This window comes from Nothoprocta perdicaria, unplaced genomic scaffold, assembly GCF_003342845.1.
Source record: "Nothoprocta perdicaria isolate Ctin4 unplaced genomic scaffold, notPer1 scaffold_94, whole genome shotgun sequence".
Classification (NCBI taxonomy): domain Eukaryota; kingdom Metazoa; phylum Chordata; class Aves; order Tinamiformes; family Tinamidae; genus Nothoprocta; species Nothoprocta perdicaria.
The window spans coordinates 707,388-733,956 of NW_020456243.1; the positions used below are offsets into that span (position 1 = coordinate 707,388).

Sequence of the window (26,569 nt, forward strand, 5' to 3'; positions counted from 1 at the left end):
ATGCAGAGCTGTAACCACTGCAGCAGCACTTCATCACAGGAGGCTAGGAAGCCTTGTTGTCCTCTCCTTTCCGTACCTCTTCTCAATCCGTGTGAGGGCCGCTGGTCTGGAGACACTCCAGCAGACAGGCAAAGCCCCCCCTTACCCCTTCCCCGTAACACATACAGTCATCACGTATTTTTCCTACCTATCCAGTGACCAAGGTAACACTGCTTCAAATAACAAAATTCATCGAATCATTTGATGATAGCATCTGGTCCAGAGCTGCATGAACGTTGTTACAGCAGCATCTCTGTGAAATGCCCGGTAGTGACCACTGCGCTTTGCATATATAAAGCTCTGGGCTTACGTTTGTCAGGAAGCCATTGGTTTATTCCTTTCTCCACAGATCAAGAACCCTCGCTTTTGTCAAAGCAGGAACTTTTGCAAAAGCCAAGCTTTTGCTAATGTTATGTGTTGTTAAATGTTTTCTTTCCAAATCTGTGAGAAAATGAAAGGCAGAAAACTTGTGTTAGCTTTCTTCAAAGCCCTCTCCATTCATTTGACAAGTAGCAAACATCTTTCACTTCCCATCTTCACTCCTCTTATCACGTCTCTCCTTCCTTTTAAGCATCATCCTGTAACCTTTCCTGTACATGTTTTTTGTTTGTTTGTTTATTTGTGCTATCTTGAAAGTGTCTTTGTGTTAGCCCGAACTACTTCTGGTCCCTTCTGTCCACACTAACTTTTTTCCTGCTCTTGGATCATTCCTTGCTAAGTGATTCTTTCCAAACATTTCTATTCACCTTCTCTGCCCATTTTCTTGTTTTTGTATTCTTTCAAAGTTTTCATAACATATTATCGAGACAGTGCTCAAAGAAAGGCCAACTACTGGAAAATCCACTGAGTGACACATCTTCAACAGAATAAGGCATTCAGGGTTCCCATAATCTACTAATGATGTCTCACTGTCTCAAACTCCTTTTATCATTCATTGCTATTTTGTCATTCTAGTTGTGTTTTCAGACTAAGACTGAAATTCAGGAGTACAGGAGTAGTAATATGATAGTAGGTGATAAGGCTTCCATTTTTGCAGTCTTCTTTGAGACTTCTAAGTATGGGAACTGCAGGGGTTGCAAAACAAGACCTTTTCTAATGCTTTGTGGCAGCTCATCAGTAGTAATGAAAAATATTTCAGGGTAGGATACACAGTTGCTAGGTCTGCAAGTTAACATCCACCTCCTTTTCCTTCTTGCCTCTTCCTTCCCTAGCCACCATCATTCCTAAGCCAAATACTATTAACTTTAGACTGATTTGATCTGTATGTTCAACATTTCACATCCCCTTCTCAATATTTTGTTATCGCCACCTATCATAAGCCTTCATCTTCCCATTTCCAAACAAATGTCCAGTCCCTCTTTGAATCTTGCTGAGCTCTGGATCTCAACCATATCGTTCCACAGATTCCACTGGTATTGAAAGAAAAAGGTTATTCTTTGATTGGGATTGAATTTACTGCTGTTCAAATTTGCTAAATACCATCTTGATCTTCAGTTAGGAGACAAAGAGAAGATCCTGGGGCTTATTTAGATTTACTTCTAGAAATTCCTATTTCATGTGTCCTTTCCATTGTCTAGTCTCTTCATAGAATAATCCTCTATGTTTTTAAACCCTTGTTGTCTCCAAAATCCAGTAATATTCTTGCTTGTTCTGCTTGTACAGAACAAATTCTTGTCCAGGGGCATCTGGCTGGTCTTGTCACTGCTGTTTTAAGCTCAAGTTTTCGAAAATGTCTATTAGTAGTGCTGTTAACTTCAGTCCTTCTTAACAGGATGAGTGTGCATGCTGGGGTGACACAGAGATCCATATAGGTTCAACTAAATCATCAAACAAGGGAAGGTAGCTCACCTGAGTTCCTCTCTAGGTGTGCTCTTTTACCGCAGGTCCTAATCTAGGACTTGCTCCTAAATATTACTTCTCTATCAGAGATTTTGGCAAAGGATCAGGACTCCTTCCTTCTAAAAAGAAGCCTTTTTTGTTGTAGCTGTTTTAGTTGTAGTTGTCTTAGCGCAAGGAGCGGTGGAAGCCACTTCTTCAAGCTGGCCTATCTTGACCTGTCTGCTTGAGCCTGTTTGATGCTGAAAGCATGGCTAGGTAATACATTGAAGGGATAGATTTTCTTTTCCAGTTGACAAGTGATGACTGTATCTCCTGTGAACTGTACCTCACCCTGCAGAAGACCTAAAGGCCAAACAGTTGGTGTTAGTGTCCTGTGTGACTCATGTCGATTTGCAGGAAGAGCAAAACAGTCTAAATATTTCCTTGTTTTCCGAGGGCTGGATGTCTGCTGTCTTCCTCTGTTGACTGCACATTTGAAACATAGTGCTGCAGAGGAGATAGTGCTTAGACAAGTAATAAAAACCCACATGTGGGCATGGATGTGTGCTGTAAGGAAGCTACAAAGCCTCTACACAGTGAGTTCGGAAGGGATGCTGGGCAGAAAACCAGGACCAGACTGCACTCAGCAGTCTTTCCTTAGGTGAAATCTGCTATGCCATTGATCTCTAAAAGGCAAATCAAATAACAGCAGCCACATTTTTACGGATTAGGAGCTTCCTCTGCAAGACAGTATGTGTTTTTAATACTTTAAGCTGACTTATGAAACTGGTAAACAATGAGGAGGGTGGTGTTGGATGACCTCTTTTACATGCCTGATCATCCTGTCAACATTTATAATGCATTTGATATTTCCTTCTCATCAGGATAGGATCAGTTAAGCAGTCGCATTTCGGAAAGCTCAGGTTGCATTATGCTTTGTTCCACATTTCATGGTAATAAACGTTGACATAAATTTCTGTAGTTTTCACATAAAGTGATTGTTAATTTATTCATGGTTGAAAAGGATCTAAAAAAAAATGAGAAAAGAGATTTCTCTAGAAGACAAATACACAGCTTGCAGGATGAGAAATACAGATCTCTCATGCCTGTTTGTTTTGCACACGGTAATGACTGCTACATTATGATTACCAATCTTGACCTAGTTAAAGTACTATTGTTTCTCTGTGTTCCTATTCTTCTAAAAGACTGTGGCTAGACATGATATTTTATAATCCATCAGATGTAAAATCTGCATAAAAAATATAATTATTGTGCTTCAGCAACTTGGACCAAAGCCCTGATGTTATATTTCTAGGCAGTGCACTGTGAATAATATAGATACATTTTTAGGTTGGTCTGCTCAGTTGGCAAGATACGCTGTTTTTCCATAAGCCAAGGTAAATTGTGGGATTTCTAACATGCTGATTACTATTCCAATCTTGTTCTCCTGCTAATGAGAATTAAGTGGATACTTGTCAGCCAAGAAACATCCTTATTTGTTACTATAATTTCAGATTTAGTGACACTTATTACAGTAAACAAGGAGGAAAACTTGTATTACCTCTTAGTCACCGTTACTGACAGCGGTGTTTACGCTTAAGGAGCAGCCAGAACCAGTATGAGACGCCCTGCAGAGACACCGAGTCTCTGCCCCGAAGTGCAAGGAGGGAGGTGGGAAGGTTGAGGCTGCGCAGAACGAAGTCTGAACCTCGGGCCAAAGCCACCCTGGCTCCACACGAGCCTCCGAGCAGGCAGCTTTTGGGACCACAGAGAAGAGACACCTGGAGCTGATTCTATGCAAAGCAGCTTGGGGCAGGAAGCAGCGTTTCCTACTCTTGCACAACTCGTTGCAAACACAGGAGGTCTGCTTTGACCAGAGCTTGTAGCTGCACAGCTCATGGACCTCACCACATCTTCGTGCTGCTCTCCCTTGCTTGCTATGTCCAGGGCTTCAGTCCGGTATGAAAAATTGATGTTGTTTCCAAGATCAGCTTCCTCCAGCAGATTGGACTTTCTGAACTCGCAGTGCTAAAATCTCTCTGAAGACAAGTGTTTCACTTGGGTTTTCAGCTGCGTCAGGTGGAAGTCGCAAATCAAGACAAAAGATTAAAAATAAATATCCTTGGCTTTGCATTCAGTGCAGCAGAGCCAGGCCAGGGAGCCTCCTGCCCTTGCTCAGAGTAAGATAAGCTAATTAAACATTCAGAAGAGACACAAAAGCGAAGCAGCTGCTGCCATAGCTCCACGTCACGGAGCTCTGCGCCGTTCACAGGGCAGAGCAAGAACTGCCCAAGCCGGCAGATGATTTCAGTAGCTGTGTGCAAGGGGTGGTGGTGGGAAGGACTGTAGCTTGCACCCAACCAAGCGCATCCGTAGCAAGAAATGACCTATGAGGAGGCGCATGCACTTGCAGCTTTGGGAGAGGCGAAGCATCAAGCCTGCGTTTTTAGACCACAACAGAGATGTCTCATCCTCCCCTACCCAGGAGAGAGGCAAGGCTGTGCTCAAAGACCAAACCCATGTGGAGAGGTGTCCCTCGCGTGGCTCGGCTCCTGGTCCTGCAGCACGTGGCGTGGCAGGAGGTGGACAGCAAGAGAGGAAACCGCTGTCTGATAAACGGGAGCCGCCACCGTTCGGGTTCAGCCGCTGCTGCTTCGGGTGGCTCCTTGGGAGCAGGTCTGGCAGGGCTTGCCGTGAAGCTCGGCCCTTCCGAGGTGCTTTCACAGCATAAATGAGAAGCAGCATTCAGCAAGTTTTCCTCCTTTGGAACAAATTCCTTCTTTTTTCCTTACTCTTTTTTTTTGTTTGGCAACTTTCATTGTTTGCATATTTTTGGTATTTTTTGTGTAATTCCTTTACCCCTTCCCCTCCCCAGACACATGAAGGATTTTGTTATATGCAGTCGTAGATACAATCAGCATACATTGTGAGAAAGTCTCAGAAGTCCAAAAGGGAGCTTTTAAACTGGATTTGATGGCTGTTTTTGTAGTGTAAGCATAAAATCCAAAGCTTTTTTTTTTTTTTTTTTTTTTTTTAACCAGGAGCATTCCCTGCGTGAATTGCTAGAGCACGGCCTGCCTTACAGGCAGTGCATAGCAGTGCTTTGGGTTTCAGCTGCTCCTCTGCAGCCCAGGCTGCTGCCATGCACAGCCCGGCATCGCCTCCTTCTCCATCCTCCGCTCACACGGGTTAGTGCAGGCTTAAAACTCTGGCCCTCTGATATTTGCCCTGAGCCCAAGAAATAAAGCAAATCCTAAGTGAAGTCCAACAGAGGAAGCACACAAAAATAAGATTTTCATTGATACTGAAGCCAAATAGTCTTTTATCATTTGCCTCTTGTGGTAGCCAGATTCTTTACTTGGTCATATAATCCCTGTGGAAATCTGCAAAAGTAACTGTTAGAGGTAGGACAAAGAACCGATAAAAATATTTTTAATTTTGGGCATGTGTGTGGGAGAGAATCCTAAATTTCTCATTGACAAATTGTGCTCTTGCAGAAAAGAGAAAAAAGAAAGAAAAAAAGTTTCCATTTTCTGAAAAAAGCTTTTGAAAAAGGAAAACATAATTAATCCACAGTAAAATCATCTAATTTTATGTTCAGGGAAAAAAAAAAAAGAAAAAAGAAAAAGAAAAAAGGACCACAAAAGAAGTTGAAGTAAATGAGCTGGGGTTTTGCCAAAAAAGATAAGTGGTTTGATAGCAGGTTTTGATGAGCCCAGGTTATTGGCTTGGTGAACTCCTGCTGATTTGGACTGGTTTAAGCAGCACTAGAGAAAAAGACTATCTCTCTTAACCCCTTTTAAGGTTCCGAATAAGTCTTCGATAGGAATTAAGTGTCCTTCGCATCGCAGTGTGCCGTTTAGAGCAGTCAACTGCGGAGCGTTGCCCTCCGTTGCTAACGCCCGTGAGCAGTTTGTGCAGCAGCAGACCCGGCACGTCTCACAAATGGGATCTCCACGGCTTTGGATGAGTTAGACTAACTTCAGAAGGCCGGTGCATGCAGCACTTGCCACTCTCAGTGCATGACTCACCCGAACCTCTTTATCAGAAGGTCTGGCAGTGATGCAGCCTGCCAGGAAAAGTGTGTATTCTTTGATGGTTCATAAAGTCCTGCCTGCCTCCTGCGGGTCGGAGCTGTGCACCGGGCTTCTTCCTCTCCTGGTTGCTGTCGTGTTACACATTTCCCATCACAGGCAGAGCCTTTCAGTATTACACAGTTCAAGTGGTTTGAGATGTGCAGGCAGGAGTCCATTTGGGCTGAGGGAAGTGCCCCTGTGTAACGTGCATAGGAACTTGTGCTTTACATCTGCTGACCCAAATCAATGCTGGCTTGCAAATTGGGAATAGATGGGGTTTGAAATCTGGCAAGCTCTTTTCTTCCCCTCTGAGGAGGGTTTGCTTTGCTTGGGGAAGAGGGCTTGGGCTGCTGAAGAAGTTACCAGCAGCTGAAAAATATGATAGAAAACTGTAGAGATCTGAGTGATGAAACCCTGTCCAGTTCCCTCCTGAAGACAAAGTGGGCACGATACACAGATGCCAGTGCTCTGCACAAGGCCAGGTTTAGATGAAAGAGCAAGTGAGACAGGCTTGTCGTGAGTGTTGTGAGTGTCTCACTGGAACGAACAGGGACCAGTTCACCCACAACCACCCTGCCCTGCACCTGCTGCCACCTCAGCAGAGGCAGGGAGAGGAGACCCCATCCCTGTGCGCCGCTCACATCCTTCCCGTGGGCTCTCCTCCCCATCCCCGCCTAGTGAGGGCATAAGGGCCTTTCCAGCAACCTCCGTGAAGCCTCCATGAAACCTGAGGATCATGCACATTTACAGCTCTGCAATTTTGTGCATCATTTTTTTTTTTTTTGAGATGGAGATACCTGCTGACCAAGGTGTAGTCAGGTTCAGAAGCCAGTGCAAAGAGCAATGCAAAAAGTCAGAACATGTTATTTGTTCGTAAATTCACGGTGCTCTTTTTGGAGGGCTTTTTAGCAGAGCACAAGTAGTGAAAGGCAGTATCTGCCCCAGTCCTCCAATCCATGTTCCAAAGCCAGCATCAGCATCAGAAGATGGTGAGGGAAGGAGTGCTTGGTCATGGAGGGGTCAGGAGGTGTTGGTGCTCTCCCTGCCTTTGCTGCTGACTTGGGCATGACATTATATAAACTTTGTGCCTTACCCATCTCTGCTTGCAGTTAGTTCAAATGCAGAAGTAGAATAGCTATCATGCACAGTGTTGTGTGACACCTGCATTTTTAATTTCATCAGAAAGCCTCATGCAGATGCTTTGGAAATGTGAAGGCATTTTAAACAGCTCCCTCTGATTCAAAATGTCATCCAAAAGCAAAATCAGCTCAGAAAGGCGTATTAACCACACAGAACACATACATGCAGAGGATATATTATTCATTACCTGTTCAGCCTTGCTGTCAGCAGCATATCTGAAAGCCAAATGTGCTGCAGATTGGTGTATTCTGATGGCTTGGGGACTTCCCCATTTCCCAGGAAGATGAATTTTAGGGCATGAGAATGATTTCTAATAAACTGTGATAGCAGAGATGATGGTAAAAGGAAGTGCAGCTTACCTTTTCCTCCCGCCTCCCCCGAAGGAAAGTACAGTGACTCATGTGTCAGAGGAACACGCTAACCAAAAGACAGTCCGTGCTCTTTTTAAGGACCACCTAAAAAACCCTCCCCTGGGACAGCTAATGACAACTAGTCACTTTTGAAGGCACAGGGTCTGTGGGCTTCTTCAGATCGGCACCAACAGGTCTGTCATTTAAAATGAAAACGTGAATCTGTAATTTGAAAGCTACCCTGGAAATTGCATTTGAGATACGAGTTTTTCTGTCTCTGAGACGCTTTTGCTCGGAGAGGGAAAATCAGTGACCTACTGATCCAATGGAAGGATGATTGTGGACTAAGGAAATAGGTACTTGCTTATTAAGCCCCTCGCAAGCAACTTGCAGGTGTTTGCTCTAGAATGAAAGTGTTTACACATGGAGTTATCCTAGAAGACCTCTCATATAGACATATGAACACATATGCATATGCAGAGAGAGACATGCCTGAAGGACATAGTTCATCACTGACAGTCATATGCCCATGGACTGCTCTACATGAGATAGCAGAACATAAATAATGTGAACTGAGATCTCATAAATCACCATAAATCACCCTTCCTCACATAACGTGAAACCTGGTGTCCTCTAACGCTTCCTTTGCCCCACGACGTTGTCACAAGACACCGTACTTGTGGCGGGCCCTGCTTCCTCGGTGATACCCCCAGGTGCTGTCGGGTGGTGGGGCCCCGTGGCCTCCTCAGGCCGGGCTCTGCTGCATGAGTGAGTAAAAGGCAGCAGAGGAGCAGGATTTCCCGCTGGGGTTTCCTGACGCTGCTCGTGTGTGTTGGGTGCAGCTGAAACAGCAACACCACATGTACATTTAGCTAGGACTGCGTTCGTGTGTATTTGCTGTGCCGAGTTTGGGGCACAAGCCTTTCATGTAGAGGACTAAAGATAGGACAGGTGTGTTTGGTTTTAGATTTTTTTTTTTTTATGAACTGTGCTTTTGAAATTCAAAGTGACTTTACTGGAGGGTATAGGAACAGAATGCATTTTTTTCAGCTCCTGGAACTGCGCCACTGTTTTCTGTGGGCAGAGGGAGTCTGCATGCACAAGCGTGGCGGGGGAGCTTGCACCAGCTGGACAGGGCTGTGAGCCTGAGCAGAGCCGCGGGGCTGCCAGTAGATGAAAGTATCGCTGTAAATACTCAGGGAAAAGGAAACAGAGTTATGTTTCTCAGGGCAGTGCTGCATATTCGGTGTGTTTTATAGCAGATGTTTCAGAATTGGAACAATTAGGGCTTAATGTATTAATAGATGTATCTGGATAATAACCCAGCAGTGTATCAGGGATCAGGTGATACCTGCCGAACCAGCTGATACCAGCTGATATGGCTCCAGTGGATTCATTTCAAAATATGAACATAATTTTACTGATCTCCAGCCAGTATAAACCTTTATGGGATCAGGATGCCTAGCTCTCATGCATATTTTTGCAACTTCTCTTACAATTTTGGGACTCTACAGTCAAAAATTGCCTTTTGAATCAGATACCAAAATCACTGAAGTGTTTCCTATAACACTGATAGGTACAAGAGCAGATTTCATGACTTCAGTAATCTCTAATGTCTTAAAATACATTAGATCTATTTCTGGTACATTTTAATGGGAGAGAGTCCTAGGTTTTGCAGCTGTGGGTACAGCCACCTCCCTCCACCTGCATGGGCAGGGAAAAGGGGCCCTTGAGCTGTGATCAACAGGAGTCAATCAGTGCTGCCATAAAGGTGCTGTCCCATAGCCACTGGGGAAAGGATTGGGGTTGGGGGGGGGAGATTACAACAAGGTATCTTCACCACATGTCTCATTACAGCCTTGTTCAGTTCCATTGATACTGGTTTCATTGACTCTTTCTACCCTGAATAGTTTTCTGTACTGGGCAGTGTTCACTAGTTTATTAACTTGTAAGTTCCTTCCATAAGCATCAAATAGCTTGGCTCTTCAGTGTCATCTAATTATTTTTTCTCTGCTTCTTTCAGCTCCAAGGCTCCTTGAAGAGAAAGTTGGTGGTAAATCTGTCACCTGTCAACAACAAGAGGCCCAATGGTGTTTCAGAGAGCTCTTTCCTTGACATTAAGAGGATAAGAGTGGGAGATAATCTCTCAATGGGGCAAGGTGGACATCATGTTAATAATTGCCAAAGCCAGTCAATGTCAGGAACTATGCCTATGGGGCAAGGAACACAAAGAAAGGCTAGCAACCTAGCAAACAATACACATCCTAGTGGGAATGGTATGTTTAGCATGGCTTTGAAAGAGGTAAAGAAAGAACCAGGAGAAACCATGTCCTGCAGCAAACATTTAGATGGCCAGCTGTCCCATGAGAACGTGTTCCCTAACAGATATGGGGAGGACTCAGGGGAGCAAATGATGGATCCAGAGCTTCAGGAACTATTTAATGAACTGACTAACATATCAGTGCCACCAATGAGTGATCTTGAGCTGGAAAATATGATAAATGCCACCATAAAACAGGACGAGCCATTCAACATTGACCTTGGGCAGCAGAACCAGAGGGGCCCTGTGAGACCTCTGCAGATGGAGAAGATGGTTATAAAGAGTGAGTATGCACCAGGCATGAATCAGGCACCTGTGGGCTCCCCACAGATGAGGCCTTCTTCTACAGGTCCAGCCTTCACTATGGCCACCGCTGCCATGTCCACCTCTTCACCCATCCCTTCGGTGCCTCAGAGTCAAACACAAGTGTCACAGGTTTCTTCTGTGTCCAGTCGACCATTGCCTAACTGGCAAGAGGTGTCTCATGCACAGCAGCTCAAACAGATAGCAGCCAACCGGCAGCAGCATGCCTTGATTCAGCAGCAACAGCAGCAGCAAAACCAGACAGCCAACTGGGCTACCTTGTCTCCATCGGGACCTTCTCCTGGACCCTTTGTGCAGGAGAAAATCCCCAGTCCTTCCTTCCGTCAGCAGCAGTTCAGCCCACAAAACTCAGCAATGCTCGGGGTGCCAGTGAATGGAAATCAGTCAAAAGGGATGAACAACTATGTTTATAAACCAACGACTCCCCAGAGCAATCCCATGGACATAATCATGCAACAGAAGCCTCAGGACCTCAACAGAAACTTTATCAACAGTGCTCAGCCACCACTAGAGCAGCATCACGGCAACACAAAGCCTTTATTTCATTTTAACTCAGAGCAAACAAACCAGCAGATGCCTTCAGTTTTGGGTTCCCAAAGCAAGCCTACCCTTCTGCACTACACGCAGCAGACCCAGAGCTCAGCCCCAGTGCAACAGCCGCAGCAACAGCCGCAACAACAGCCACAGCCACAACCATCTCAGCCTCTCCAGAACCAACCTCTTCAGAGACCACCCAATGTACCCCTAGCCATGCAGCAAAAAATGATGCTTCAGAAAATGCAGCAAAGCCAGCAAATCTCAGGTTTGCAATATCCAGTCTCCCAGCAGCACAGACAGGTAAGACAAGTTCCTCCTCATTTGTAATAGAATCGTTCCAGTGTGGTAGCAAAAATGTTTTTCCTCTAGGAAATGTGCAGTTGTGGCCAGTAATGTCCGTCTTGCTTGCGATATGCTTCTTCAGAGCTGGTGATGCCATGGTTAGAAGGTGCTTCATCAGAGTTGGTGTTGACGTATATAGTGCTTATTCAGGTTTATCATGAATGCACACTGAAAATAATCTAAAGAAAGGCATGTCTTTCTTAGATAACACAACACTGTTTTTTCTTTAACCAATAGAATGAATATGCTACCACAGAAAGGTGAGATAATAGGGCAGAGATAAGATTATTTTGAAATCATATCTAAATTTTCTACTTTACAAACTTTTAGGCTGTTTTAGATGGCAAAATTTTAACAAATTCCTGTATAATCTAAGATTGTGCATTTTACACCATTAATTTTTATGCCATCATTTTCCTTAGGGAGGAAGTGTTAGGAAATTATGCTTTTAAATATCTTTTGATTCACATGACAAAAATACTGTTTTCACATTTGTTATCTGTTTGGCAAAGGAAAACTAAGACTTATCTGTGAGCTTTATAAACACTTATCACACTTCTGGGAATATTCTGCGGATAAAATACATGCTTAGATATGAAGGTGAAGGCTGTTACAGATGCATCTCCAGTTACGTATCACGTGGCCAGTGCCCATGGTTTCAACATGGGACACGATGCTATGACACAGTGGTTGTAACTCAGTTATGCTGCAGGTCTGTAGCATAGTCCAACTGTTTTAGGTTCCCTGATTAATTAATCGTAGATGTCTCCAACAAATAATTTCCTTTTCAGAGGTCTCAGCAGGTGCCACATTTAGGCAGCTTGGGTGAGGAGGGGTTGCTTTGTGGGAAGGGGCTGGAGAAGAAGTGACTGTGGGAAGCAAGCAGAGCCTTGGTGCTTCCCGGGAAGCCTTTCTGGCTATTCCTCACTCTTCTTGGGCCACAAAGCGCCCAAGCTCTTCTTGGGAGCATTTCCCTATTTGCTTAATAGACTGGCAGGCAGATGTATTTTAGCAGTTCCTTCATTTAGCCATAGTGAAGCTTCCAGCAATCTGTCAGCACAGGAGAGACAAGCAGGACATTTGCAAACTACAGTTTTTGTGAAAAATATGCAAAGTCACATTCTGGAAGGCAATAAAAACATGGCTTGAGGCAGTGTCAGCTCCATGCTCCGTGTCCTCTTGCGCTGCTACTCAGGGAGGTGAGCCACCAAGACAGTAGCTGGCAACATGGCCATGACAGTACTTGCAAGATTGATTGTGAGTGTAGCGAGATTTCTCACCTGTGCAGCCACAAGGTTTTTCAGATCACAAAATCACAGAATCACAGAATGGTTGAGGTTGGAAGGGACCTCTAGAGATCATCCAGTCCAACCCCCTGCTCCAGCAGGGACACCCAGAGCACGGGGCACAGGGTGGCAGCCAGGCGGGTTTGGAAGATCTCCAGAGAAGGAATCTTAGGTGAGATTCTTAGGAAACTTTCCCTGAATGAACTTAGCTGAGTGCCAAACTTCAGATACTACACAAAGGAGGGACTAATCCAATGATGACTGCATATCATCATGGATTTCTCCAAGGAGCTTTCCGGAGCCTCCCATCACCTCACACCACTTCCCAGTTCAGTCTGCAGGATGTGGCTGTTCTGACCCATAACATAATTGTGAAGCTTGAAAGCTTTGTAGACAAAGATTACAGGGATTTTGCAGCAAAAGCACTGCTGTTCTTTAAAGATCTTTTTTTCATTCAGGGTACATGTAAAATCTGTGAAGTAAGAGTCAGGTTCTGATGATTCTCCTGTTTCATCCCACCATTACTAAACTTGTAGATTTTGACCACTTCACTTCCCACTTGCCTCCAATGCTATCAAGTACACATGTACCAACTATTTATAGATGAGCAGATCGGCCCTCTCCCACCTGCCTTGCTTCCCTCTTAGTCACCCCAGGTGACTAACAGCCTTACCTGGTGTCTGAATATCAAAGCCCATCAGAATTTTGAGGACCCTCAGATGAAATATGGATGGGGCATGATTTGGAAAAAAATCTAGACCTTGCACTAGTCTGAGATGCCATCAGGGAGACTGGTTTGGGTAGTGCAGTACCTGAACAGGGTATCCTGTTTTTGCTAGGCTATGATATGGTATTAGCCCGACATTTATTAGTGTCTCAAGTACAGAGCTTTCTTCCCCATAGATCCACTCTGAATGTTAAATTAGTCCTTTATATTGTTATGCCAATAAAGACAACTAAAGGCAAAGCAAGCTCATAGGTCAAGTCCTCCTTATTTTAGCAATGAGAATATCACAACATGTTTAACTTGAACCACCTTCTTTCCTAGAGCATAGTCTCCTATCTCTGAGGAGTTCTACTCATCATTAACAGTGATACATGATTAATTACCAGCTCTTACTAATTAACCTCATGATTAATATTTATTTTACTCATGCCCTGTTTTTTCATGAGGAGTTGGGATTTGATTCAGCTAGGTATCATTCAACTGCTCCTCAGATCCCAGATTCGTCTGGACTACAAGGACCATTTAAGAGCAGGGTGGAATGCTTTGTCTATAAAATCACATTTTTAGTTGAACAAGCCCACTCTCAGGATTTCTATTCCTTAAGCTTTAAGACAGCCTAAAAGCATTTGAACTTGACTTTATCAGTCCTGGCTTGCTAAATGAAAATGTAGGGCTTATAACTTTTCTGCTTGTCACAATCACTTTGTATCAAATTGCAGGGAGTTTGTAGTGGGATTTGCTAATTAGATCTCTTTTGCCTGTAGGGAAAAGTCATAAAAATGATGGAAATCATCTTGGCTTCCTGGGAGAAGGTTGCATTGAATGAAGGTTTTGTTTGCTTCTGTGTTGTGGGCAAGATTCACCTTTCCCCTGTCTCCCAGAATGCAACATATGCACAGTCACAGGAAAACTCTTACAACTTCAATATTCTCTTTGTTTAGGAAATTAGAATCTCCAAATTCTGCTCAGTTCAGATAAGGTTTGCAATGCAGAGAATCTGTGACTGTGTGAGACGTTTAAAGTCTAACTTTCTTTCCTCAGAGAAACATAATACAGTCAATGAAAGATGATTCTGGAGTAAGACAAGGTTTTTGAACAAAAAACTTGGTGGTTTTGACTAGCATAAGAAATTCTGCACATATTTTAAAAATGTTTGATCAGCCATGTAACTTGCTCAATATGATTCATCAGCCTTCTATCAAGGAGAAGTCAGAAAAAGAAATGCCAGTATCTACCAAATAAAATATTATTCATCCCCTTCTGTTTTTGACCTAAAGCCAAATTAAACTCAGAGGTTTCAAGCTGACTTTCTCTCCACAGTTTTTTATTCAAATTCATTCACTCAAGGGAGGGGAGAAAAGAAGGCTGACCTCATGAGGGCAGGAACCCTAATGGTGTGAAGCTCCCTTATCTAGTACCTGTAGACATGTGTCCATGGGCCACAAAAGCCATACTTAGTCTCAGTTTTGGGAACCAGCATAAGGGAAGGGAATCACAAGAACTCAACAGCCAGTGGTCCCTGGTTTAAAGCACCGCTGCTGTAACAAACTGTATTTCCCTGTTCAGAGTTCAGGGCCTTGTTTGTCCTTGTTCTTTTCTAATCTGTTTGAGAACAGGATCATCTCTCCATCCTTCCTTTTTTTTTCCCTCTCTCTCTTTTTATTTTTTTTTTCCTAGGAATCCAAGAATGTGACATGATTAGTTGCAATTTGGGGCATTTTTGCCCTTACTTGCCCTGACTGGGACATGCCCTGGATCATTTTCTTCACCAGGTCCTAACAGGCTCCTTAAAAATCCAACCAATCCTCCTCCCTACTGAATTCTGAGCAATCCCTTCTCTGTCACTGTCTCCAGGCACACATATCCCATACTTGGCTCTTGCCTCATGCACTCCCAAAGCAAGGCTTGGTGCTCGCAGCATGTGGTGGATTCTTCACAACCCAGTGAAGTAGTGTGTCCACGTGTGGTCACAGAGCTGGAGAGAGGTGGTGGGGCAGCACTGCCCTGTGGATGAGGCACTGCACGAGGCTCGTGCTCAGAGGAGCTCCAGCCCCCTCCATTACATCAGCCCTTTCGGAGGCCCAGAAAAGATCAGAGCTTAACTGATATATATGCATCATTTTTAATATCTCCAAGGGATACAGATGGTAGTTGCTAACCTGGCAACTCTGCAGAAATGGTGAAACAGATTCTCATCTTATCCAGGGTAATTTCATTTATTTTGGTAGGAAGTAAGTGGACTTGCAGCAACATAATAAGCAGCAGGTTATGGTCTTTTACCTTTTTTTTTTTTAAAAAACATTCAGTTTTTATAAAAAGCATATGTTAAACTGTCAGGTGGTTAGTGTGCCATGCAAGGAAGAAGCAGCAGGAACAAAATTGTTAAAGGCTTCTTTGAAAGTGCAGTTAGCAGGACTCTTGTTATCTTTCACTGCTGAGTGATAGCTTACACTTTAGGGCTTTAAGCCCTAAAATTTCTCAAAGAAAATGTGGCTGCCTTGGATGATTCATATGAAAACAGCGTTTTTGTACAGCGTTGTGTTTACCACTAAAGAAGAAAAGAAGATCACATTTTGGTGAGGCAACCTCTATGTTTTCAGTTGTGAATTATTTTGCAAATATTTGTGAGGGAAGGAGAAAACCTAGAGTGACTTGTGGTAATTGGTACAAACCAAGATTAAAATTTGACTTAGATCACAAATAACAGCGATTCCAGATCTTTGGAATCTGTAATACTAGAAACTGTTCCATAGTGTAAGAAAATAGCAATGTGACCTTTCTTTCAACGCTCACTATAAAAATAATATTTGGATGACAGCTTTTCTTGATAGCTCCATTTTGGTTGCATTCCTTCATGCAATAGATTCTGTGTTAAATGTTCTGAATAAAAGTATGAATATGTCCCAATAACTGCCATCAGTTGCATGATTATAGATGATTTATGAACACGAAATCAAAGAAAACTATGTCCTAAGTTCATGTACTGTTATGGTGAATAGTAGTCTTGGTGTTTTGGTCATGACTTATGCCATTCATGTTCAGTTTGCTAAATGAAATATATAGACAATCATACTAGTGGAATATTAGCTACCTAGGTCAAGGTAGCTAGGTCATCCCCTGCTCGAGATTGGGGATGTGTAGATAGTCTCTGTTTTTGAGGGCTTTTTGAAAATACTTCTCTGAGGATAGATACAAACCACCGTTTCAGTTGTGTGGATATGTGCTGAGCTAAGACTAGTTAACTTGAAGGCTTATTTATTATTAATTTGCATTGTGAAATTTCCTGGAAGCGTCACTGGCAGAGCAAAATGTCATTCTGTGAAGAACTGTACAGACTTGGATTAGAAATGTCTCCGGTCTCAAAGGGACAATGCTGAGCCAGCTTCTCTGAGAATCAAGGTAAAGATGAGCTTTACAGAGGCCTTCGAAGAATATCTGTTTACACCCACCCAGGCTAGAAAAGTTAGCTTGAGAGGTGCAGTGATCCAGGAGGCACTTACTGAGCCAGTAAGTTCATGGCCATAAGGAAACAATCTGTTGATGATGGGACGGACAGTAGAGTGCTAAGTGCTTCAGCCCTCTGGTTTTACTCCGCTGGCACCACTAAGCAAGAAACCTTGGACGTAGGCTGGGTGAGGAAGCAAAGGGACAGACAAGGTACCTGATGCATATGTATGAGAAGACAATGGGGCTTCAAGGGGGAAGGGACAGGTGAGATCGGCAGCGCTGGTGGATGAATTCAGAGTTTACAGTTTTGGAGTAGTGGGGTGAAGTAGCAAGCCATCATCAAAGAGAGGATATGAGCTTATGTTTATAGGGTAACCAGAACGGTGGTGCAAAAGGACAAGATTGGGACAGAAAGCTGAAGATGTGATGCTGACTGGGGAACAAGTTGATGGGGATGTTTCCTTTCGAGTGCTCTGCTGTTGGCTTTAGGTGGTCTTGGGCAAGTCACTCTGCCTTGACCTATGATATCGTCTCTAAAACTGGGCTGTCCATGACAGCTTCTTACCTGGGTGCAGTGAGGATTACCCGTACTGCTCTGTGAGCCTCTGAGGGCAGAGTTGAGGCCTGAGTCAACTTCCTGCAGGGATTTTGGAAAGGCAGCCTGGAAAAAAATTATAATTCCACAGTCATTTGGACCTGGCATGGTGAAAAGCCCTTTCCTGTAAGTTTTTGCTTGTTTGTAGGCAATTTATGAATACCTCAAGAAGTCAAGGAACAAAAAAAAATTAACAAGCCTTACCTCTCATTTCTCTTCCTAGAGTCCTTCTATTATTTTAAATCTAAATACCTGAAGTCCTCAAGAGCTAGCCCCAATAATTTCTCTCTCCAGGGATTCAAAATGAAAGAATACTTTAATGACAAATACTTGTTCCTTCATTCAGTCAGTTTTACTACTGGTGTTTTTATGGTGAGAATCTGCCCCAGGCTACAGATGACTGTCATTAAGACAGTAACAGACATAGAAATGTTACTTTAATAAGAGTTTGCATGGCTGAATTTACCATTTATATCTGATGCTGATCCAGAAAATCAGCCAGATGCTCCAACAGAACTAGTCCAGAACCATCTGCCTGCTTCATTTGCTGCATGCCTGTTTCTGATAATGTTCACACACAGTGTAAGAGACAGCTTTAGCCCTGAAGAATTTATAGTCTAAATAAGCAAAAGCTTGAGAGGAAGGAAATGCTATTTTTTTATATATATGCTACTATTTTATATATTGTTATATATTTTGGGAAGGAAAGAAGATCTCATCCACAGGCATTATAACCAATCCATCAGAGCTGTTGGATAAGGACATAAGTACACATTTGCCATCACCAGAAATCCTCTAGGAGGCTGAAGTTGAACCAAACTCAAGTGTTGACCTCAGAGTCGCCATTCCTATGTCCTGGGCATATCCCAGGATGGTGCTTGAACTCATGACCCTCGCTCCTCTCATTTCAACCTGGCTGCTCTCTGCTCCAGACAGGTTCTTTTGAGAGCCTTCTTGATCAACTTGTCACCTACGGCACTTACCACGTTTAGCCTTAACATCCTTAGCCTCCCAGAACCTCTGGAGCACCAAGAACTGTTGGTTCCTCTTACTCCACTCGTACCTCTAAATTGAAGGCAAACAGGCCATTTGAGTGCACCCACCACCTTGCTAACTCCCCAAGGGCCCTTAGAGACACCCATACTCGTGTGTTTATGCACTGGCTTTGTCTCAGGTTGCACCTACTTGCACCTTGTACATCGGACAGAGGTTGGATCTTGAGGGCATCCTCCCACCACCCTTTACAGGTAGAACAGTCCTACCCCACTGAGTTGTGGTGTCTCTTCAAACAGGCCACGTCACTTTTCAGTCTCCTTACATAAGGCCCAGCTATATCAGACTCCAGCTGGAAATTAGAGGGTGACTGAGGAGTGCCTCAAACAGTCCTTTCCCACAAAAGTTGGGGTGATTTTTCCTGTTCCATGAGAAGAGGTTCTCCACACTGTATTGTCAATCAGTGGTAAATACATAAGTAAGGTAACAGAAGGAATATTCACCACATTCCTTCATAGCAGTTATCCGTATTCAGTGTTAAAGCCCTAAGCATCATAGGTGGCCCATGAGGAAAGTGCAGTTTAGGGTGCATACATACACGAGGAGCAGACTTGTTGCAGAAAGTTCTCAGGTCCCGTTACATGAAATGCACAGATTCAAATTACTGTGGATTGCACTGTAAGACGGTATGTCAGAGTCCTGACTAAGGCCTTCAACTTGACATTGCCCAGAGCTGTAAGCAAGGGGCACTGGCTGCACTTCTGCCAGGGCAGAGTGGGAGGTGAGCGTGAGTCACATAGCTGTGCTCCATGCCTCCCTAGGGCATCCTGACTTCTTCCTGCTGGTTGGATAAGGACCCAGCACTCCGCAGTCCTACTGATGAGTATGGGCTACTCAGTGCTCCCTTGAGCCAGACTGCTAAGAAATCTCACCCAAAGTGCAGCGAGGAGCAGGCGCACCATGGGTCAGACACCTCCCCACGCTACAGACTCCATTTCTGGTGACTTCATGAGCACATGGGTTCATCAGGGCTGGCACAGCAGTCCTATGGGACTCTCAGGCGAGGTTTCCTAAGAGGGCAGTGCTGATCAAACATCTGGCTGCTTCAGAAGGGGACAAGGAGCCCTCCTCCATTCCAGCCACACGTCCACTCCTTCCTCTAGCACCACCTCTGCCACTTGTCTGAGCCCTCACAAAGCTGGCAGATAACTTTTCCCCTCTGCTTTGATTTTCTGGCCTTTTAGTGACTTGCTCTAGCTTGTGGGCTCAGACAAAGCCAAGAAGGGCTTGGAAGGGCTTCCTTCCCAGGAAGGGAAGTGGCAGGAGCACTCACCTGGCAACAAAACGTGGAGATGGGACTGCTCCTGTGAGCAGCGGCAGATTGTTCATGCAACCTGAGTGATGGTGCTGGGGAGTTTTTCCTGTGGGGGTGGCTGGCTGGAATGGGAAGGTGGAAAACTGAATGAAGGAGGGATTCTGAGTGTGGAAGAGCAGGAACTGCCAGTAAGAGAGAGCGAGCAGAAAATTTAGTATAAGAGGAAAAGTGCCAGGCTGGAATATATCCAGAGCAGGAGGGATGTGTTAGAGGTAGACAGAGGCTGGGAGAAGAAGTGATAAAGAATAAAATGTAGGAGAGATGAGGGTCTGAAGATAGGAGATCTAGAAGACCATAGTAGTACAGAGTGCAGGTTAGGACTGGGTGAGGTCGAATGAGAACATTTTATGCATATGTACGTGCATATATATTTCTCTGTGTGTGTACACATAAACACATAGAGAGCACTTGCAAAGGGGAAGAATGCTAACCCCTCCAAAAGTAACTGCTTCTGGATCCTGTAAGTGAAATATGTGAAGGGACTTGAGGGTCTTGGAAGTGCAGCCTTCCAGATCTGTGTTGCTTAGAGTCCTTGAATTTGTAACTCAAAGGATATACTACGTATTTAGCCTACAGTGCTGATCCTGCCAGTCTCTGTCAGTCAGGGAAATGGAATCATCAGTATATTTTTCCCCCTGGAAAAAAATAACACATCCTGTTCTCAGCTCTTCTTCCTTCAGGGGAACCTGCAACCCCTCCACCAACCCCAGGCTGGAAGTATAACTATTTAATGGCCAAAATGTAGTTTCTTCTTGTTTTGAAAAAGTTGTGTATTGAGCCATATGGGGAAGAAGGATGTGGATTATGTGTTCCTCTATGGCCTTCATAAAAAGCTGTGTAGTCCACCTCAGCAGATAACTTTCCCTTGCTCAATTGCTACGAAAACACTTGTGATGATTAAATCCAAAAGGCAGGTGGTCTTGATGATACCTCCAATTTCACAGAATCACAGAATGTTCAAGGTTGGAAGGGACCTCTAGAGATCCAACCTTCCTGCTCCAGCAGGGACACCCAGAGCAGTGGGCACAGGGTGGTGTCCAGGCGAGTTTGGGAGATCTCCAGAGAAGGAGACTCCACAACCTCCCTGGGCAGCCTGTTCCAGGTCTCTGTCACCCTCACAATAAAGAAGTTTCTCCTCACATGGAGATGGAACTTCCTGGAACTTTTATCCATTTCCCCTTGTCCTGTCACTGGCCACCAATTAGAAGTGCTTGCCCCCTTCCTCCCTACATTCTCCCTTCATATACTTATACATGTTAATCAGTTATAGGTTGAATAATATCCTTTTGGTTCACATCCTACATCGAGGAGAGAAATACCCATGCAAGACCTATAGTTGATGTTTTCTTTTTCTCCACATCGTTGAGAAAACCTGTAAGGGATTGAACCAGCCTTTTTGCCCCTTCTACAAATTCCAAGGGGTGAAAAAAGAAAAGGTCTTTCTGTGGAGCCAGTTTATTCTGCAACCTGTACCAGGGAGAGGTACTCTGAGGTCTCTCCTTAATTCTGTGAAGATGGTCTAGATGCGGTCACAGTCTTTTGTTTTTCCAGTCCTTCCTATAATTTGCAGTGGTTGCAAGCTGGGCCACAGCCTGGCTCCAAGTGAATGATGAATGACTAAAGGATTTAGTGCTTTGGTTCTGGTGTAGAAGACCATCCAACTTTATGCATTGCAGAGCTAGACTTCTCCGAATGACTGTAAGCTACAATCCCAGCTAACACAGGCTTTCCTGGGATAACTCCAGTCTTGTCTGGTTTTAGCTGGAATGGAAAAGATATAAAAAAGAAAAGAATGGCCTTTTTTTTTTTTTTTACTGGAAATAGTAAAAGACATGAGAAGACATAGGGATTAGCAGAAGTATTGAGAACTTCACAGTCTAAGGGTAAAACAGAGTGGGAAGGGGGATGATGGGAGTCAGTTCTAGCTATCCATCCTTAATCCAAAGCCGTATGTTCCTTCCCAAGCTATACTTCACTGTCATGCACTTGCAAATTCACTCCAGGAATGAAAACAGACTAACTTCAAGCTTGTTCCCAAAGCTGCAAATTTGTCCCTGCTGGGTGTTAATTTAACTGCTTCCAGGGCACCAGGATGTCTACTGGTGTTCCCTTTTCTTTCTTTCTTCTTTTTTTTTTTCTCACATCTGGTCCTGAGAAAACTTCCAAGGCACCACACAGAAGGGTGATGAACTGACCACTTTTAACCCTTTTTGTAGCATGCCAAATAAGATGTGCATCAAGTTCGCTCTCCTTCTCAAGCTTCCTCCTCCTATAGCGAGGTCTATGGGTCTTGTGGATCTTTTGACCATTTCACAGGGTGGTAATTGAACCTTTCTCCAGCTCGATCATTCTCTCTTTTTTTCTGTGAACAAATCTAGCCAACCAGTAACAATTAAACATCAAAAACTTTCCAGCAGGAAGGAGCATATTTGGAGGAGAGACTTTTTTTTTTGCAAAATATTTCTTTTTTTCCTTTTGCTTTCATCTGGTGTTACCACTTCCTTAGCAGGGAGGACATTCAGTACAGCAGATTTGTTCACATTATGGCAAATGATGGCCTTTTCCTGTTCATTTTCTATTGTTGCATTTGTTCATTAATGGCTGCATTAACTCTATATATGCTGCACTAGCTGAACCACAATTCAAACCCTGTAGATTCAAAATGATCAATCTCTTGTTTCCAGTCATGACTGTGGTATTTTATCTCACTTTTGCTACTCTACCTTCTACTGAATGACTCACGTGCATTAATAGTTCACTTGTTTCACTGACATGTACCTATCAATAGCATAAATACTACCTTTTTCAGCTTTGACTGGGATTTTCAAAAAAAACCCCAAAGATATCTGGTGCCTTAATTTCTCTTCCACTTGCCACAAGCCACAGTACTTGACTTTGGCATCTTCTCTTCTTCATGTCGGCTTTTCACTACTGGATTTTATTTTTAAAAGAAGCAAATAACCCTCGCTCCACAAATTACCAGCCTGTCTGGTAGACATGAAATCTACTTCATAGCTTAAGTACAGCCGTGTTACCAAAGTCCTGTTTCTTGTTCGAAATGGTGTCGGGGCAGCCTTTTTTTCCAAACGTGCCCTTTTCTGTGGGCCCAAGCCAGCCTGCAGTGGGGCCACAGGGAAGTGTGGGGGCAATTCTTCAAAATGGTTTTCCATAATCATATATCTGCTGCATTAAAAACATCTTTTAGAATTTTTAATCCTGGCTGAAGTGCTTTCCGGATTGTTGGACGCGCCACCTGAATATACTAATGAAATTTGGTCTGTGGTTTGTGGAGATGCAATCACTGCACGATTAAGTCTGAGCTTTTTAAAGCTGCATAGTAAGACTTGTATGTCCATAGCCAAATTATTTATGCAGATCCAGAGAATGACAGTCCAAAAAATATACAGCCTTAACATTTCCAACACTAACATACCAATTGTATATAAAAATGCATATGGATCATTAATTAAAATCAAACTATAAAAAAAAATAAATGAACAGGCTGAAAGACCAGTAAGAGCACTGTGCTTTATACCAGTGCATAGAAACATTTGGACTATTTGTTCTGAGGGGCGCAATGTTAATGAATCATTTTAATTCATTAGAGTCTTTCAAGAAGAGGAGACTGCTGTATAAACCCAAGTCAAACAAAAGGAATGGTGAGCCTACTCATTAGATAACTTTGTCTTGATATTTGCATTTCAGCCTATGGATCTGAGCTCTCAGGGCAAGAAGAGAGCAAATCATCACTGCCATGGGCCTCTACAATGATATTTGCAAGGTGCCTCTTGGTCTCTTGCATTCCCCTGGCTAAACAGGGTGAAAAAACCCTCGTAGCAGCCTGGATTGGGTTCCTCTCAAACTTTTCTTGTGTCTCCCTTGTCTTCATGTGGCAGCAAAGCAATGCCAGAGCTGAGATTATGCCAGAGCTGAGCCAGAGCTACCAATGTTACCAGTTTGTAGGAATCATGTAGAATGTCCATATTTTGTATTATTTTAGTTTCATTACTTCTGCCACTACTGTCTCAGCATTACCACTCATGTGTAACTTCACTGGCTTTAGCTTTTCCTAACGCATTTTTATAAGTATGTGCCAACTGTAATTTTTTCTCCTAATTGCTAATTCATCTATACTGCTTCTATAGCATGAGTAGCTCTTATCCATTCTTTAAAGATTAAAAAATGGAGAAGGTGAGACCAACATTTTTGCTAGCACAGCTAATCAAGTTAAAACAACAAAAAAGGTATTTTATCTAAATAGGTGGTTTGGTACGTAGTGGTTGAGTTGAGGAGAGACATAACAGTGCAGTCCTTCTGGAAAGTTGTTCATTCATTTAGATGTCTAAGTAAAACTGTAATTTTAATCTCAAAAAAAAAAAAAGTTTGATTCAGAATTAGTATAAACTTTGAAGCTTGTCTTAATTTTTCAAATGAAAATTGTTTTGACCAAGAAGTCCAATTAAAATTCAGATAGGGAAAGATTCCTACAAATGTTAATGAGCATTTTCAGCCTTTTTAAAGAAGACACTTAAATTCATCAAAGTGAATACTTTCAACCAAAGTGTTCAGAATTTCATACTTACCTATATAATTTAAACCAATTTAAGAATTTACAGGTTTACTTTTCATGCTGAGCAAGCCTGTACATGTCAATACTCATGAGTGATTGAAATGGGTTCGTGTACGCTGCATAGCTTCCTAACACTTCACAAAATACCAAATAGGTGTAGGCATTTTTCAAATGTAGATCACAGGAGAAATTGATTTCACAACATGACTTCTACATTTTCATCTCAGCTACTTTATATATGTCCATGTATGCAGAGGTAAATACATTTTCATGTATGGTGATGCAAAGGACACCCCCATCCTACTGCAGTCGTAGTCAAAATACTGTTCCTGACTGGTATTTTACATAAGCAACAGTAATCAAAGGTACATTTTAAAACTGTAAATTTCAAAATAATACTCTCAAAAATTAGGCAAGTCAGTTGTAATCATTTCAATTAATCTTCCACATTAAATCTTAGCTCTCTTTGCTGTCAGTTCAGAGTGTTACTGAGGTTACTCTTGAGAAAGAGAGTGCAAGGGAATGAAAGAGAGCAAAGTCTGCACCCCTGATTACTCACTGTGTTTGCTCCAAAAGGCAAAGTGAATGCTAGGAACTACTCAGGTGACCTGTGGGGAGCACACATGTATACATACATACATACATACATACATACATACAGCGTAATGCTGCTGTCCAAGCAGTGGGCTTGCATCCTGAATATTTCCTGCACCCTGGTCACCCATCTACTATAGGGTGTCGAGGGAAGAAGTGGTGTCTTGGTAATTAATCCCAGACTCTTCAGACAACTAGAAGGAGATAGGAGAGGAGATACATGGATAAATCGTGGATGATTTGGGGAAGGTGAATAAGGAAGAACTAATCACTGTTTCTCCTAACATGAAACTAGAAGGCGCCCAATGAAGTCATAAGGCATCAAAACCAACAGGAGACAGGCTGCTGCGTCTGACCCGCGCGCTGCTCACAGCAGTGACTTCCACGAGAGTACAAATTCTCATTCCAAAAATTCCTAAATTGTAGAGGGCATATTAGATGAAATAGTAGCCTATGGAGGCTCTGTTACTATAATCTATATCTGAATATCTCCTCTTGGTTGTTTTAAAGACAGATTTGCTCAGAGTCAGGTTTTTTGATCTGATCACTCCACTTCTTCCAGTGTTCTCCTGGAAGAAATCTACTCAGAAATTAATTTTTGAATATGTGTACATGCAATTTCCTGGCTTTGCTGAAGAGTATTTCTCTCCACATCACTAGCTCCATTACATACTGGCAGGAAGACCAAACCCTGGCCTGTTAGCACTGTAGCACACAGTTCTGGCTGCAGCCACAGTAGTGACTGTGGGTGATCATAGCAGCAAAAAACTTTTAATACAGAAAAGACCAGAAATGGTGTCTGCTTTGGGGGAGCTCAGCTTAGCTGTGTCTCCATGACTGAAATTCAGGATCTGGTAGCCTGCTTGCCCCTCACTGCTGCAGCATTTTTCCAGTGCCATGGACTCCAGGTTTGCTCCAGGAGCCCTGGGCCTGCTGAAAATAGCGGGGTTTAAGGTGGCAACACTACGAGGGGAGACTTAGCACCTCCCAGCCATTTCTGCTGGAATATGCAGGCCTGCTGTGGCTGCCTTCTAGGTGAGTTTAATGACCACGTTCATGTGATGGCAGAAACGGCCTGAGGAACACCACGGGAAGGGAAAGTGGAAGGGAAATGATGATTTTCAGCCATTTATAACTGATCCAAACTGGAATGGCATTTCATGGAGAAGCCAAAAGCAATAGCGTTAAGGTACTAGACTAGCTGACTTCTGAAGGCTTCCTGCAAACAATGGAGGAAATGAGATTTCCAAAATAATTATTGCAAGATTCATTTCAAATAATGTGTGTAAAGCCCCCTTAGGACTAATGCCTGATTTTCCTATTAGGATTCCTACTTTTGAGGAGTAGTAGAGTGATCTGTAGAAACTATGACAGTGATGCTGGTTTGCTCCTTCCTTGCTACTGCAAGTTCTTAGGCAAACGCTTTGGGTCTGATTCTTGCTGGAGCTAAGATCCTTTTGCATCATTAGGAACATAGAAGAGAGCCTTTAATAGAAACAAAATTTAATTACTAATTCAGGCCTCTTCAGTGTAACAGCAACTTGGTGTGAATAAGAATCAGGCTTTAGGTGTTCCAGGGGCTCTTTAAAAAGGAGAAAACAATGTGCAAAGTAAACTCAGTTATTAATTCAAGAGCAGTGTGAGGAGCAGCGCCGCTGAAGAAACCCGATATATCCATCAATCAACACTGTGGAGCCCTGTTTGTTTGCACTAGTTACAGCGTGATGAATAGGTCCTCTGTGTAAAACATTCAGCTACACTGTGAGAGGGTAATAAATTACGTTTGTTAATTTTATATGCCATATGTATAAAAATCGCTAAAATTTGTTAATACGCTGTAAGGGTGACAGGAACCTCTGGTGCTGCAGGAACCATAACGCCGTGCTGCTCCATCTCCGTGAGCGAAGGCCCCTTCTGGTATTCCTTGGATTTCAGGGAACATGATATAGAGTGACTGGAGGGAGAGCTTTACCTGCTGCGCGCTCCAGTTCAGTGCGTCACACGATCACGCTGTTGTGTGATTCGGTTCCAATTTT

The 26,569-nt window shown here is 43.3% G+C and overlaps 1 protein-coding gene across 1 annotated transcript in view; it reads left to right on the forward strand.

Annotated features, from left to right (window-relative positions):
• The window catches only part of MAML2 (mastermind like transcriptional coactivator 2), a 205,237-nt gene that overhangs the window by 132,576 nt on the left and 46,092 nt on the right, over window positions 1-26,569 (forward strand). Inside the window, exon 3 of the mRNA XM_026052952.1 lies at window positions 9,447-10,904. Coding sequence (XP_025908737.1) covers window positions 9,447-10,904 — 1,458 coding nt within the window. The remainder of the gene's footprint in view (window positions 1-9,446; window positions 10,905-26,569) is intronic.